The sequence below is a fragment of the Plodia interpunctella genome, chromosome 3 (assembly GCF_027563975.2).
Source record: "Plodia interpunctella isolate USDA-ARS_2022_Savannah chromosome 3, ilPloInte3.2, whole genome shotgun sequence".
NCBI classification, from domain to species: Eukaryota; Metazoa; Arthropoda; class Insecta; order Lepidoptera; family Pyralidae; genus Plodia; species Plodia interpunctella.
Genome location: NC_071296.1, coordinates 6375574 through 6392226, shown reverse-complemented (window position 1 = coordinate 6392226; position 16653 = coordinate 6375574). Strand labels below are relative to the sequence as shown.

The 16653-nt window shown below is 35.6% G+C and overlaps 1 protein-coding gene across 1 annotated transcript; it reads left to right on the top strand.

Annotated features, from left to right (window-relative positions):
* Window positions 1-261: 261 nt before the first annotated feature.
* On the top strand, window positions 262-16478 carry Khc (Kinesin heavy chain). Its single transcript, XM_053769392.2, has 19 exons — window positions 262-589; window positions 4141-4312; window positions 4469-4612; window positions 4694-4837; window positions 5080-5204; window positions 5337-5590; window positions 5697-5805; window positions 5964-6098; window positions 6382-6554; window positions 7142-7331; window positions 7832-8122; window positions 8594-8755; window positions 9138-9304; window positions 9560-9661; window positions 12077-12194; window positions 12487-12714; window positions 12995-13109; window positions 13319-13426; window positions 14113-16478. The coding sequence occupies exons 1-19, from the start codon at window positions 443-445 to the stop codon at window positions 14121-14123; spliced, it is 2895 nt and encodes a 964-aa protein (XP_053625367.1). The 5' UTR covers window positions 262-442; the 3' UTR covers window positions 14124-16478.
* Window positions 16479-16653: the final 175 nt, after the last annotated feature.

Below are 16653 nucleotides of genomic sequence, written 5' to 3'. Positions count from 1 at the left end.
AAATTACTGAGATTTTACTATGAAATTCACGCGGGCGAAGCCGCGGGCAAAAGCTAGTTTATTTATAAAAATGAGAACATCGCATTTATTAGGCGAAGTTTTGTCACCCAAATATTTATTCAAGTATAATCATTAATCACTGGCACTGGTTTAATAGCATCTACTGGATCAATGTATATTGTTCTTAAGTTGGCAAGAAACAGCAATCGATTTTTTGTGCCATGTTGGCCCGACGTAACCCAACCCAACCAATAGAAGGGCATGTGGTGCCTTTCTTCTTGAAGAATATGGCCGACATTTTGATACTGCTGTCATGAAGATTTTTCAGTGACATAAAATTTAACTTTGTAGTTCTTCATGCACGGTTTTAAGTTCCCAGAACGTTTTATTTTTTAATTGCTTAAACAGTGTTTAGTGTAAGCGTATTTTATTGTTTATAATAATGGCAGCTGATCGTGAGATTGCTGCCGAAGACAGCATTAGAGTTGTATGCCGATTTCGACCACTCAATGACTCTGAAGAAAAAGCTGGTTCAAAATTTATTGTGAAATTCCCTTCTGGACCAGATGATAATTGCATTTCAATAGGGGTGAGTTTTGGATAGATATTACACCTAATTTTGTGTTCCTCTATCATCGCCCTAAATTAGATCATGATGACTAATACATTACGACTTGTTCACCTGCTACGAAACTGCCTTTCTTTTCTATTCCGCTTCGATGGTTATGATTACAATCACGTATGTTTAAAAGGACTTATAATGAATCTCAATGAAATTGAAAACAGATGTCTTTGTTTTGTTAAAAATCAATACAAATATCTTTTCGACCTTGACCCAAACACTTTTCAGATTATTTCATACTAAATACTGAAATATATGTATGCAGTTTTATTATTTATTTATAAGTTCTAATGATGATCGAGTGAAGGTACTTGGCAATATTATTTATTTTGAAGGTAGTTTCACAATGTGTGTGCCTAAGTAGACACAGAATAATACTTTAAGTAGTATACTACAAATAAATTACGAATTTATTCGAATTGTTGCAATGAATAATATTCAGTATCTTATTAAATACCTAAATAATACTTTTTTTTAGAAAATTATAAGACTTTTTTATAATATTTCTTTTTTGTCTTTACTCTTTATTGTAATCTGTTTACAACAAAAAACAATCGCTTTTTGTTATCTAAGCTACTTTTGGTACAATTCCATTAACTTATCTCCCATACAGCCATTAGCCAAGGAAGTACTTTTATTCAAAATTCATAATTAAGTAAATAATTTAATTATTTAAATAAAATTACTAATGAGCTTTAGATGATGCAATGATTTTACAACAAGTTTACATTTGTGTGGCCTTGACAGCAGATTAGTATAAATGATTGCAATTATGCTGCAATGACTACATACTGATCTCTGAAATTTACTTTGCATTTGTTTTCTTAAGATCTAAAGTACACATCTATTTGCATTCACTTGTTTAGTGAGATGCCAAAGGCAGTTTTCAGATTGACTGGCATCTTGTACCTAGTGTGTTGGTCCTTCTGTTGAAATCAAAATTGTTCAACCTAATGTTGAGAGTGATAGAAATATCTTCCCGAAATAGGCACTATTAAACACATGTTTAAAAGGTAGGATAAGATGCTGCACCCATTTAAAAAATATAGAGAAGAGGCTAATGCCTGGAAGGCATTGTTTAATAATTGTTTTGTGAAAATACCTTTACGTTAAACACCAGAAAGACAAAAGTTCCGCTCCTTTTAGCATTGCGAAATGCCTGTAGTTTGTAGTGTTTTTGATAAATTACTATACAATATAAGATTTGGTGTGAAAAAGTGTCTGTGAAGGTCTAATTTCTGAAAAATTATTTGATTTTGTATAATGTATACAGAAAATTCAAAGAATTTAATTTTGAAGTCAAACATCAAGGGTTTTATTTACCTTCATAAGGGTCATTCCATGTAACGGGTTTATGTATGACTTTAACTGATAATAATTTAATAACTACTAAAGATACATACATAGATTTAAAAAAAGTTAAAAACAATCACTTTAAGCCCCATATTACTTTTAAATAAATGTATATTTTAATTATTCCTTATTAAATGAACAAAAATTAGCTTCAAAGGTGTGTAACGGGCATTACATGATTTTGCCTCCTACTCTGTAGTAGTCGGACTGAAACACACATTTCTGCGAATATTGCCTGAATAATTAATAAATATTGACTTCAGACGATAATATACTAAATAAACACATGCATTTGTAAGGGATGTTACGCTACGAAATTATAACAAATAACTCATTTATTGTTCACATATTAGAAAACATAACTGAATAGGAACTCTTGTTGTAACTTATTTTAAGTTATATTTATGTTTATTTCTCATAAACATCAACAGATGTATTAAATATATAGTAGATTCCTTTGCCCTTATTTGTGAGAATGGGGTCATTCAAAATATTAATAATAATTTCAAATGGAACATCAGACAAATCATTTTCATTAGAAATGAAAGTATTTCCGTCATCGTCAACCATTTTAAGGAACATTACGCGAACCTCGCCCTCATCAAACACCATTTCTTCTTGATATTGTTGACAGTCAGACCACCTATCAGAAGTTCAGATCCGTCCTCATAATCTGTGTCGTAATTCAATTTAAATGCCGAGATACCAACGCATTCGTCTGTTTTATCGCTTGGCATGGCAGCAAGATGATGAATCTTCATCATCCCGATCTGATGACTCATCATCATCAGTTCCTTGTTGTCGCTATTTAAACTCTTGATTTCAATGGTAGATGGAGTAGATTTTGAAGTGCGTGAAACTGTTATCTCAGTATTGTTAACTGTTTCAAAATGATGAAGACGTTGTTAATTTAATCTTAATAAAGTTCTTAATCTTAATAAATCTTAATAATTTAATAAAGTTGTTTGTAGTTTAATCACATTTTCTCTTTAAAACTTGACGCCGCTTGCGATCTCTCGTCAGATGCTCAGAATATTTCTCTACATTATTTTTGAATTTTTCTCATTCTATCCATTTTGAAGCTAAAACTAATGGTGTAGGTACAAAAACAAACGATAGGCAAGCTAATGATTAGTAAATTTGTTACTTTATTTGCGTTATTACAAGTTAATAGCAAGAAAATACAAAAAAACAACTACAGTAATAAATAAACATCTCCTAAGTTTATACTGCACCAATATCACCTTATAAATTTATGTAACACCCGTTGCGTAAGGGTGTTACACATTTTTCCCCGCTAAAATATGGCAATCAGTAAAATTAAGCTCCAAAAAGAAGATGAAAATAAGTTGCTTTTAATCATAAGCTTACTTTCCCAAAACCAATACATTTTTAGTAAAACAATGTGGCTATAAAACAAACTTTTACCTTATTTCTGTAACAACGTTACTGTAATATCCTTGTAAAGAAGTGCACATAAACAAAAGAAAACAAAGTATTTCGTGAATAAAACTTCGTACATAGATTGTTCGATGACCAATATTGCTGAATATCGCGAAGCTAGCTGTCTAAAACTGACGTATATTTTTTTTACAGTGTTGTAATTTGAGACGTACAAATACAACCACTGAGTAAAAAATAATTACCTTAACTTTATGTGAGAAAAAAAATATGAAAATGTAATATTTATGCAAATTTTATTGTTTATTCAGATAATATAATGTATTGTGATGGATTTTAATGATAATTAATTTAAAAACAAGTAACTTTAGAAAATTGGCTGTGGTAGCGTTTGCAATGGAATGACCTATAAGTTGATACAATATTTATTCGTTGTCTTAGTCATGTCATACATAATAGTACATTTGAATCATACTCTCTGTAATCTAAAACTCGAGTTTGTAGACCTTGTTTTTAATTAACATAACTTTGTATCTCAAGTTGAATCCAAGCCATCTCTTATGGTTACCCAATACAATAATCTTTAATTCTATTGTTTAACTTTAATTAAGAATTGTTTAACTGTATTTAATAAATTTAAAATAAAATGTAGGTATTTTCCATTAGTATAGTAAACTTGAAAAACTAAACTGATTAACTGACAGTGTTCATGTGTTCCAGTATTTAATATTTGATATTTAATTTAATGTTTTTTTTTACAATAGGGTAAAGTGTATTTGTTTGACAAAGTCTTCAAGCCCAATGCTACCCAAGAGAAAGTTTACAATGAAGCTGCAAAGAGTATTGTATCAGATGTGCTGGCTGGATACAATGGTACCATATTTGCCTATGGTCAGACTAGTTCAGGAAAGACACATACCATGGAAGGTGTCATAGGTATGACTAATAAATTACTCTGCAAATTTTGTATTCACATTCTTAATTCTTATAAAATATTAATTTAATGTTATATGTAAAGAAGATACTTTATATTTTCATAGTGATTTTGTATGTCATCAAATGTATACAAAACCAAACATATTTGAATTGCAGGAGATCCAGGGAAACAGGGTATTATTCCACGGATAGTCAATGATATATTCAACCACATCTATGCAATGGAAGAGAACCTTGAGTTTCACATCAAAGTGTCATATTTTGAAATCTACATGGATAAAATCAGGGATCTGTTGGATGGTAACAATCCATTTACAGCATGTGCATATTAGATATATGTAGGTACATATTTTTTATTAATATTTTTTTAAATACTTTCAGTCTCAAAAGTGAACCTCAGTGTTCATGAAGACAAAAACAGAGTTCCATTTGTAAAAGGTGCTACTGAAAGATTTGTGTCAAGTCCTGAGGAAGTGTTTGAAGTAATTGAAGAAGGAAAATCAAATAGGCACATTGCAGTGACAAGTATGTATTCAAGTTTTATCATCTCCTTTCTATGTTCTCCGCTTTGCCCAAGGTTGAGGATATGGACAGCTCTTTAGTTGATCATATGATATGTACTATTAATTTGTATGTAATATTATTTTATATGGATTTTGCATATTTAATCTCCATTCCCACATCTAGATTACACTCAATGCTCATCTCTCACAATCCAATAATTTGTTATTGTCTTAAGAGTTGAATAAATAACTTAAATTTTTCAGACATGAATGAACATTCATCTAGATCTCACTCTGTCTTCCTCATCAATGTAAAGCAAGAAAACCTGGAGAATCAGAAGAAACTATCAGGAAAATTATACCTTGTGGACTTGGCTGGCTCTGAAAAGGTATGATAATTGATAATTTTAGACTACACTCAATGTAAAATAACATGACTAACAATGTAATAAATGATGACATCAGGTAGCAACACAACAGAAGACAATTCTCCCATCATTATGAGTTTTCTCTCTTCTCAGGTGTCTAAAACTGGTGCTGAAGGTACTGTTCTTGACGAGGCAAAGAATATCAATAAATCACTATCAGCTCTCGGTAATGTGATCTCAGCTTTAGCAGATGGAAATAAGTCCCATATCCCATACAGAGATTCCAAATTGACGCGAATTCTACAAGAGTCGCTTGGAGGTAACGCTAGAACGACTATTGTCATTTGTTGTTCTCCAGCTTCATTTAACGAAAGTGAAACCAAAAGTACTCTGGACTTTGGCAAGAGGTAAGTATTTTTATTTTTTTTTAATCCAAATTTTTTTATCCTTTTTAAATATGTTGTATGCTACCAAAAATAGGACAAATAATTGAGTGTCTTAATTTATTTTCAGAGCTAAAACTGTTAAGAATGTTGTATGTGTCAATGAAGAACTTACGGCCGAGGAATGGAAACGTCGTTATGAGAGGGAGAAGGAGAAAGTGGCTAGGCTCAAGGGCAAAGTGAGTTAATATGTTGCTATTATGATGATTTATTGGAAAAATAATAATCATAAAACATTTTTTGCATTCTTCAATTGTAGAAGTCTTCTTTCATAAACATAAACCAGTGAGCTCGTATTTGTTATATGTAGTATAAATGATGATGGAAATGTTAACAGGTTGAGAAACTGGAGGCCGAGCTGGCCCGCTGGCGTTCAGGCGAGACGGTCCGGCCGGAGGAACAGGTCAACTTGCAAGAGATCGAAGCCGTCACTCCCATCACCTCGTTCATCGAGGAGAAAGCGCCAGTACCGGTGAGTCTTACATTCATTATTACGATACGACCCCAACTGAAATAGGGTAAGGGTGAAGAATAGTTTTTGAAAGTCACAAATGTGTATTGGTCAACTTAAATATGAATAGATTTTTGACTAAATTTAGTGATTTGTTGTTTTCCACCTATACATAAGGTACCTTTCAAGCCGGAATATTGGAGTGAAGGTCCATGCTTAACTCTTTTTCTTCGTGTGTCAACAACTAAATTTGTGAACACCAATAGATTGCTTATTTTTAATAAATGAGTTTTTTTGTGTCCAGCCAGTACCAGTGGCAGTATCGAGCGCGGTGGAAGACGCCACCATGCAAGGCAAGCTGGAGGCGTTGTACCAGCAGCTGGACGACAAGGATGAGGAGATCAATCAGCAGTCGCAGCTCGTCGAGAAGCTCAAGGACCAGATGATGGAGCAAGAGGAGCTCATCGCCTGCACCAGGTACTTTAACATCTTTAGCTCTTTAACTATTTATTTTTTAACATTATAATAGTTTGGTAATGAAATAAGGCTACTTTTTTCGGTCGAATATTCAATTCAATTCTTGAACCCGTTCTAGACCCTCGCGCAGTACTGCGTTAGTGCCTACGTTAGGACTTGGTACGCGCGAGGTTTTGAGTCTAGTCTTATAATTTTCTTAATATAGGATCGAAAATTTTAGCTATATTTGAATTCTATTTATTTGTTACCATTATAACTACTTACCGAAATCTTCTCTTATCAAATTTTAAAACACCAAGAATGGTGTTTTAAAATAATAACAACAATACCATGGAGCTTATGCCCATGGTATTGTTGTATTGTTGTTCCTGGTCAGAAATTATCATTTACAATCAGGTGATTCGCTTGCTCGATTGCCACCCTATTCCATTTAAAAACCTACATTTCGGCGCCTTTCGAATATTTGTGTAAATTCTTCAACACGTAACATAAATAACCAAGTTAATAATTACCAAAAACGCGAAAACTGCTGTAAACTTTTTCTCTATTTGGCTTTCTTCTCATCTACTACTGTATTTGTCATGCAGACGCGACTACGAGACCCTGCAGGGCGACATGAACCGCATCCAGCAAGAGAACGAAGCCGCTAAAGAAGAGGTAAAGGAGGTGCTGCAAGCCCTGGAGGAGTTGGCCGTCAACTACGACCAGAAGTCGCAGGAAGTCGACAGCAAGAGCCGCGAGTGCGACCAGCTTTCTGAGGAGTTGCAGACCAACAAGGTATTTTTATTATTCATCTATAAGGAAGTCAGTGCTCTAGTAGGGTGCATCAGTAATACAATGGCTGATGACAAAGATGTTTTTGCGAGATTTCAGTAAAATGGTGATTGCCAATGTCATTAGTTGAAGTTGATGATCTTCTAATCTATTTACGATATTTTTTATATTAGCCTGCCACACGTAAGAAGAACACTTAACGAATGTTTGAGAGATGACATGTGTATAACTTTCAGATGTAAAGATTTTTAAATTAGTATCTTATGTTATTGGGCGCTTTAATTTATTCTGGCACACATTTAATAGTGCAATCGCATTAGAGTTATCTGTATTTATTGAAAAGATAAAATATCACATTTTTATTACTCACGGGTTAACAGAGCCTTGTTTAGCTCCACCAATAAGCAGGATAGTATGCTTATTGGTGGAGCAAAACGAGGCTCTGTTGATGAGATTCTCTATGTTTGATTCTTGTATTTAGGTATATATTTTAATATTAACAGAGCGCATTGACGACGGCCACGGCTGAGCTTCAGCAACTGCGCGACTTGTCAGCACACCAGCGCAAACGCATAGCCGAACTACTGACTAATCTTCTCCGAGATTTGGCGGAAATCGGCGCGGCCGTCGGAGGGTCCGAACTGGACTTCAAACTCAACGTCGACACAGTTGGCAAACTCGAAGAAGAGTTTACGGTGGCTCGCCTCCATATCAGCAAGATGAAGAGCGAAGTGAAGAATATAGTGCAGCGCTGCCATTCGCTTGAGTCGGCTAATATTGACGCTAACCAGAAGGTATGAAGAGATTAATTATCATCTTACATAATGTCGTAGTTAACGCGGGCTACTTAAAACTTCTAATAAATATGGACCTATTTTTTTGAGTTCTTACTTTTTCTTACAAATAGTAGCTAGCGATAATATTTATGGGAACGTAAAATTATCTAGATCATTAAAATTTATATTATTTACAGATACATTATTAAATTCTTTTCAAGAATCAGACAGTGACAGAGAAAACTATAGATTTCGTCATATCTTTTGTTTCGCTCGTGTATAAAAGCGAAAACGTTTTTAAGAAATACACAGGATGAAACAGGATGTTAATATCTTTTCACTCTCATTATGTGCCAAGTTTTCAAGGCCCAATGTGCCGCTTTGTATGAGATATGCATATATATGTATGGAAATGTTCTAACTCATTTGACTATGCTAGCTCGTCGTCGTTAGTTTTCTTTTTGTTCAAGAATAATAATAATTGTTTAGATCTCGGAGTACGAACGTTCGCTGGGCGAGTGTCGGCTGCTGATTTCGCAGCACGAGGCCCGTTGCGCGTCGCTGGCGGAGTCCATGCGCGAGGCTGAGAACAAGAAACGCCAGCTCGAGGAGGCGGCCGATGCGCTGCGCGAGGAGTGCGCCCGGCTGCAGGTACACACATATAATTGTATATATTTTTTTGTCTATAGTGTAGTGGGGTCTGTAAGGATTCTTATATTTAAAGTAGATTCGGGGTCTATTCACACAAGCAGTCTATGTTTAAGACTTCATCAACAAATCTTTGTTAATAATGTACTATTTACATTATTTCTAAACAAAGAGAGACTGACATTTTTCATCGGCTTTGGAGTCAACTCGTGATAATGAACCTCTAAAATAAAGAAGTATGTTGTTTACTCAAACATTTAGTTTAGGAACATTGCATCTGCCTTTTTATTGAAGCTTCAATGGAAAATCGCAGGTGTTTGTGGTCGAATGTTACACATATACATGATCATAAAAGCACGAATTGAAAGTAAATGTTCGATACAAGGCGGCCGAGCGGGTGCAGCTGGCAGCGGCGGAGCAGCGCGCGGACTCTCAGGTGCGCGGCGCGCTCGAGGCCCAGCTCGAGCAGCTGCGGGCCGCGCACGCCACGCAGCTGGCCGCGCTGCGCGACGAGCTGGCCGCGCTGCAGCGGCAGCACCAGGAGCTCAGAGAGTGAGTACAGCTCGAGCAGCTGCGGACCGCACATGCCATATAGGTCCAATCTATTAGGATATGGCATAAGCGGTATATATAAAGTGATTTTTTTGATGTTTTTACTAGGATATCATGCTATTATTTCGTGCCCAAATTTCATAAAATAGAGAGATATGAAGTTCTAAGATGGTCTTCCAGAATTTAAAAATATTATTTACACTAAGAAAGCGATTTCTGTATAATGAATTATAACGTTGTTTTAATTGTCAACAGCACGTACCAGGAGCTGACGCTGGCGCGGCAGCAGCTGCAGGACGACTACGACAAGCTGAAGCGAGAGGAGGCCGACAAGTCCGCCAAACTCAAGGAGCTCATGTTAGTGTCCCGCTCGCCGCGCAGGAACCTCGACAAGGCCGAGAAGGAAGTCGCCAATCAGCAGACACTGATGAAAGACGAACTTCCACATATCATTTCGACAAAAAAAGACAAACTCGGCTACTACTTCGGCCTCGAGAAGCCGCTAGACAAAGAGGAAAAGTCGCTCTCGGCAATCCCGAAATTCTCTCCCCGCCACTCGTGCAATATCCACCCCCTCCAGTTACACCTCCTCATATCTGTTACCATGATACTCCTCACCCACCGCTACCCACAAATAGTCGTTTTAGTTTAGCTTTCGATCATTCTGTGATAACGACAGATCTCCACACATAGACAATATTAGTTTCAGTGCCTTTTTATTAATTAATCATTTGAGGAGATATCTTTTTATCTCCTCCGAGCATTTGTTGGAGATCTGAGAATGTAACCAGTGATCAGTTGACGCTTTCCTAATGAATACTTTTAGCTTATGTTTTTCTTGTAAAGCAATATTTTAGACTTATTATATCGAGGCATTACATAAGCTAACTGTATAGATTGTTGATTGTTGTTTTTTAACAATGTTCGTATTTTTATGCATTTTAACGCTTCGCTTCTAATATCGATTGTGATGCTAGTCAACAAAGCATTTAAATTAGTGAAATTATTTATACAAAAATATTTTAGTATGATTTTTGCTTGAAACGATCTTCGGTGTTGTAGTGGATCAATATTAGAGTGTTTAGTATCGTCGTAAGTATGGTATTTGTCGCATGTGCGGTGTACTTTCAGTAGATTGCTATACGATGTATCAAGTACCAAAGAATATGTTAAATTTGTGTTGTGAAAATTCGGTCGCGCTTTATTTTTACCTTTAGATAGTAGAATTATAAAATAACTGATAAATTCAGTGCATTTCGTTTTGTTTGAATAATTTCACTTGTTAAATTTAAATTTTAATGAAAAAAATAATCTACTTTCCGTAAATGGTAACTTTAAAAGTATTAATCTTACACGTTAGACGCGCGAGTTTACAAATAGGATTTTTATGAAATTTATATAATCGTGAATTAAATCAAAGTTGCTCTCTATGCGTCGCGTTTTTACGTGGACTTTTGAACTCGTTGATCGCTCAAATTACGCGTCGTAGTTGTTGATTTGTGAATAAGCTCTCGGATTTACATGACATTCGATGTATTTTTACAATAAAAAAGAGAAAGCTTGCACAAGGATACCGGAACCTTTCATCAGCATGTATATATGGCTGTAAATATTATTGAATGTTTGTATAGAGAGGCGGTTAATATTTTTATCAACGTATTTTTCTATCCAATATCTATAACCATAAGCTAAAATCAATTAGCTGACTTCTACGTGATTGCTCCTAGGAGAATTTCTGTTAGACTATGTTATGAAAATTAATGATAGTTCAAATACCTTAAGATAAAAATTGTTGTTATAATATTAGATTAAGGCTGTATGGAACCATTTAGTAATAATATCCTCACGTATGAACAATACATTCTATTGTTGCATTTATGAACAGGAACATAATTTATAAAGTCATTCCATTAGTAATCATGTTAAAACGTGCTACTACCTACTTTGTTGCTTTCAATCATTCTGCATGCCTCTATACTCATTGCAGTCATCTCACGCTACTCTGTTACTTTATAAAGTAAGCATTATATCCTAGTGTCCATGTCACTTCCTTTTTTAGTCTGTGTGCACTCGAAATGCCGAAGAGTGATTGTCGCCTCGATCCGGTTCAAACTCGTGCAAACGGACTTAATGCTTGCCCATTTGATTTCCGTTTGCACGTGTCTCTAACCCCACTTTATATTAATTCAAATTTGGTCTAGAAAACCTAATAAATATATTAGCAAAATTGACTATTTCTAGATCGATAGCTTCAGATACGAAGCGACTTATATAATACTGTTTGGTACGATGTCTGTGAACACATGTAGTCGATGTAAGTACAAAGTAGATGTAGTGCCAGGTCTCGTAACGCCTTCCGCTTTTTACTTTTGAGTTGTCATTTTATTCCGCACGTATCCCATTCATACTCATTTTGCCGGGAGTGGGCATTTTCTGAATTCGGCCTAAGAGCGTAGTGCAACGTATATGGGTGCGTGCCGGAAGGAATGACAGCTCAGACCCATCTGTTTGCAGGTAATACTTAAGGCTCTCGTGCGCATCCGTTAAGAAGTTTGGTGTCACTAACGTCATTATGTCTCACTAATTTGTTTTTATAACATATGCTTTATATTGCCATTTTTTGTTTAGTTCATTTGTGTGTAATTATCAAAATAGACCATTATTTCTGAGTATTGTTTACTACGTACAATGACGGAAGCTATGACACCAGACATCGGAACGATTTTTTTGTTTAGTAATTGTTTTCTTGTAATCACGATGTGGTGTTTGCAGCCAAAGCGTGGAGCGGCGCGAGCAGGCCCGCGCGGATCTCAAGGGGCTCGAGGACACCGTGGCCAAGGAACTGCAGACGCTGCACAATTTGCGCAAACTGTTCGTGCAAGACTTGCAGGTTATTAACCACGATTGTTTTATTCCGTATTGTATAGCTTAAGAATAATAAGACAAAATAGGCAATAAGAAGCTTTAATTAAGAAGTGTTTCTATACCATTACTTTTATTTTGTTTTTACGATAATCATATGAATTAGCTGAGTGTTATATTTTGTTTGATATCAAAGAGTACCTGAAATCCACTTGTAGCTAGCTGTTCTGAAAAGTAAGAATGAAATTGTATAAAACCTTTGAAATGTAAAACAAAAATTTGTTTTATTGTATTTTGTTCTAAACCTAATTTAATTACAGGCGAGGATAAAGAAGTCAACGAACTCCGAGGAGGGCGCGGAAGAGGAGGGCGGATCACTCGCCCAGAAGCAGAAGATTTCGTTCCTGGAGAACAACCTGGAGCAGCTGACGAAGGTCCACAAGCAGCTGGTGCGCGACAACGCGGACCTGCGCTGCGAGCTGCCCAAGCTGGAGAAGCGGCTGCGGGCCACCATGGAGCGGGTCAAGGCGCTCGAGACCGCGCTCAAGGTGACCTACATCTTACACTTGCAGCTGACGGCGGACTTTGTGCTTGAGGATGGTAACGGCAAACCACTCGGATGACAAACAACATTTTAAAATCTTGTAAACAAACGTGGCACGTAAATAATATCTGACAGACATAACGAACGATTCCATATAAATTATTTCTTCAGTGTAGTCCGTCATGACTACCATTAGCTCACAGAAGTCGTCATATATATGGAAATACAAAATAATTGTCTTCTAGATTTTATATCTACAAAGATTCTGTACTTTTGTTCAATAGGAAGCTAAAGAAGGCGCCATGCGCGACCGCAAGAGGTATCAGTTCGAAGTAGACCGAATCAAGGAGGCCGTGCGCGCCAAGAATCTCGCCCGAAGAGGCCCACAAGCGCAAATTGGTAAGCTATATCAGATGACAATTTTTTTTTTTCAAAAATATTATCTGAAAATTGTGCCACAGTAATCGTATTCATTATGATGTTAAATAAGCGTAAATGAACAACATTTTAAGAAATGTGTCCTTATTTTATTGAGCAATCTGCAAGGCCACATACTGATTGACTCGATGAGAGAAAAGGGTTGGAGTTATTATTTTGTTTTACTACAGCAAAGCCGATCCGCGCGGGCGGCGGTCACGTGGTGGGCGGCGCGCCCGGCGTGCTGCGTGCGCCTGCGCAGGACATCAAGCGGAAATCCATCATCGTCGGCGCTAGAGGTAACATGACTACACAAAATGCGTAATGTGTTATTATAATACTAACTGCGCCCCGGGGCTTCGCACCCGTGGGAATTTCAGGATAAAAGTACCTTGTGTTATTCCAGATTATTACCTATCCGTGTACCAAATTTTATAACAATCGGTCCAGTATACAATGCGTGAAGAGGTAACAAACAAACAAACTTACTTTTGCATTTATAATATTAGTTGTGATTAAGGTTCCGAAGTTGTTTTACACATATAATATGCGCTGTACTAAGAATAAATAGTACAGACATGTGTATACTTTTCCAGAATTACACTACTACTAAGTATAATGCAGTTGCATTTTATTGCTACTATTATATGGTTTCTTATTATTAAGTGGTTAAGACCATCAGTATGTTATTGAAATGCCGTACCGTATGAAATCGTAAAAGTAATGTCAGATGCCTTTAGGCGACTTGATTAAATTCTTTCATTAGTGTAAGCAATAACACACTATAGGAATGATTGTAATATTCCTACGAATAAGTGTTCTTATATGTATTACAGGTTACGTACTATGTTAGAACGTCAAGCTTAATTGAAATTTATTATTGAGAATAGTGCAGTCACTTAGCATGCGTGATGAGGATGAAACTTTACATTGAAAATACGATCGCCACCAGCGTAAAAATAATAATATTATATTATCTTTTCAGATGAAAGTTGAAGAGGTAGCCTTTGCATCATAGAGAATTTAATGAAACTTCATAGGTGTACCTAACATGGGAAGTGGAATCATTCTTGAAAATATACCCATTATATTTACTACGTGTTAAAAGCCTAATAATAAATGCAACAAAAAATAATAAAAATATCGTAGAGTCCTCTTAGGCTTTATCTTTCGAGCTATCTAACCTTAAAGTCAGTAAGTGCACATGGATTTAGAACTTATAATAGCTTTTCGCTAATTGTAATAGGTCAGGTTTCATATAAATTCGATATCAATATCGGTTATCCGTGCAAAAAGTATTAAGAAGTGAGCAGATTCGAAGCTTCGATGGTCAATGATGTTTCTATTTTTTCAATCAAATGAAACGATATTTTTATGAAATGACAAGTATTAAAATTTAATTTTGTGTCTATCAAGCTTAATGCATTTTATGCTATATTATATATCCGATCAATTTTGTGATTATTGTATCGTGGGAAGAAGTGTGTTTAGTGCGGTACTAAGTCGTTGAGTACAAAATTCCCGAGCCAGTTACCAATGTATGAAATTACCAACAGGAGGCGGCCCATTTCTTTCCACGTCATACAAAAATATACGACAATGATTTCAAGATGCAATATGTTGTTGTCAAATACGCTGTGAATTATTGCAGACTTGCATCTGCTGCCGCACAAATAAAATCAATAAAAAATAAAGAAAAATACAAAAAAAAACAGCGCTCTTGTATCGTCCTTATATTCCACGTGTGGTAGCAAATGCATACCAGTGTGCATCTTCAATGTGTAGTTGTAGACTAAGCTTCTTTTAATATATATTTTTATATATTGTGATAAGCGTTGTTATGCCGACATGTGAGCATTTATTTAGTTAAAAAAGATCGAACTTCGTTATATAGATTGACAAGGTGTAATGGGTGATAACTGTAATGTCGGGCGTGAGAAGTACTCGTATCGATCAGCTAGCGTGGTTCGCGACGCCTGGGCGACTTGCTGCCGTAGCAAGTTCTCGGCCGCTAGGCACGGTCTGCGCCAGAAGGATTTACGATACAATTAGTGGGCGATTTTTGTATTCAAATCCCCGAATATGAAAATCTCTTTCGACTAATATACATTTTTTGCTCTGGTAACGATAGAGATAAATTTGCCGAAACACAATAGTTGAACATTTTAACAGAGTTCTTGCATAATAAAATTAGAGTAGGTTATCATTCATGTCACCTTTTGCTTAGCCCTCATCGCGCGTCATCTTCACGTTTGCTTGTGAGCTGTGATGATTTATTTTTGTAGCAAATGTTCTACATGTATGTATTGCGTCTTTAACTTACTCGATAGTAATATAAGTCACTAAGTTCCATGTTTGGCTTTTGTAAGTATATCCAAGACTAGAGTTGATCTATGTAACATTCTCATATTCATCGACATGTCGCCGTTTTGTCAATGTAATACTTAACACAGAGCTTACAATGTAATATCTCAGTGTAGTATATAAAGTACTGTTTTTGATTGGTCAAAGTTATCTATTTGCTTTTAAGGTGCATCAGCTTCATAGTAGATCTGTAACTTATGTAAGTACTTATAAAATAATCACGTTGGGATTCAGTTTATCGTGGACTTGCAGTGGCAGTTGTCGGGTAGGTCCATGCACTGTTTTCTATGAGGAGTTATGGAACTATGCCAGACTTATGTCCAGAAAACCAAAGATAAATCACAAGTTTTAGATTTTATTGTTTGAGATTAATTATCAACTGAAATTTATTTAAGCCCCCGATTACTTAATGGTTCCAAAGCTCCTTAGTGTGTTGCAATACATTTATCGTTTAGGTGTAAAGTTGTAGTAAATTATTTCCTTCTTAAGTTAGTGAATACTTGATTTTATTATATTTTATTTATTGTATTTCATAAAAGAAACTAAATTATCTTGTTTTTTTTTTCACTTAAGAAGTGTAATACGCTTTTTTACATACCTCTATTTACATTATTTTAAAGTAATCATGATCAAATACATATATTTTACATTGGAAATTAGAGATATTTACAAAGATGCATTCCAACGGAAAGTTTGTGTCTTTGTGTATCTTTAAGTTGGTTGTTTTGTTAAAGTATAGTTAATAAGAGGCTACTCTCGGTTTCCACTCGCCTGTTGCATAGATAGCTCAAACCGGAGGCCCAGGGCTCCGTGCTCCGCGGATCGGTGGCCGGCGAACCCCAAACCGGCAGGCTTGCCTTTGCACCAGTGATTTAGTTTGTATTGACATCTTTTGTATGATGTATTTAATATACGGAAAATTCTCAAAAAGAGTGTTTTCTTGATTTTTATTTATTATAAAAATAAAATTATGAATTTAATTTGCTAGAGTGACTTTTATTTTAATGTGCCTTTTTTCACATCCAGCATTGTATAATCATCTTTGATTATAATTACATCCATAGAAATAAAAATAAAAATTTTGTGTTTCGTCGTCTCAATGAAGCAATGAATCTCATCTGTGAATTTTTATTTATTTATTTACCGATTTTCAATCACCCTC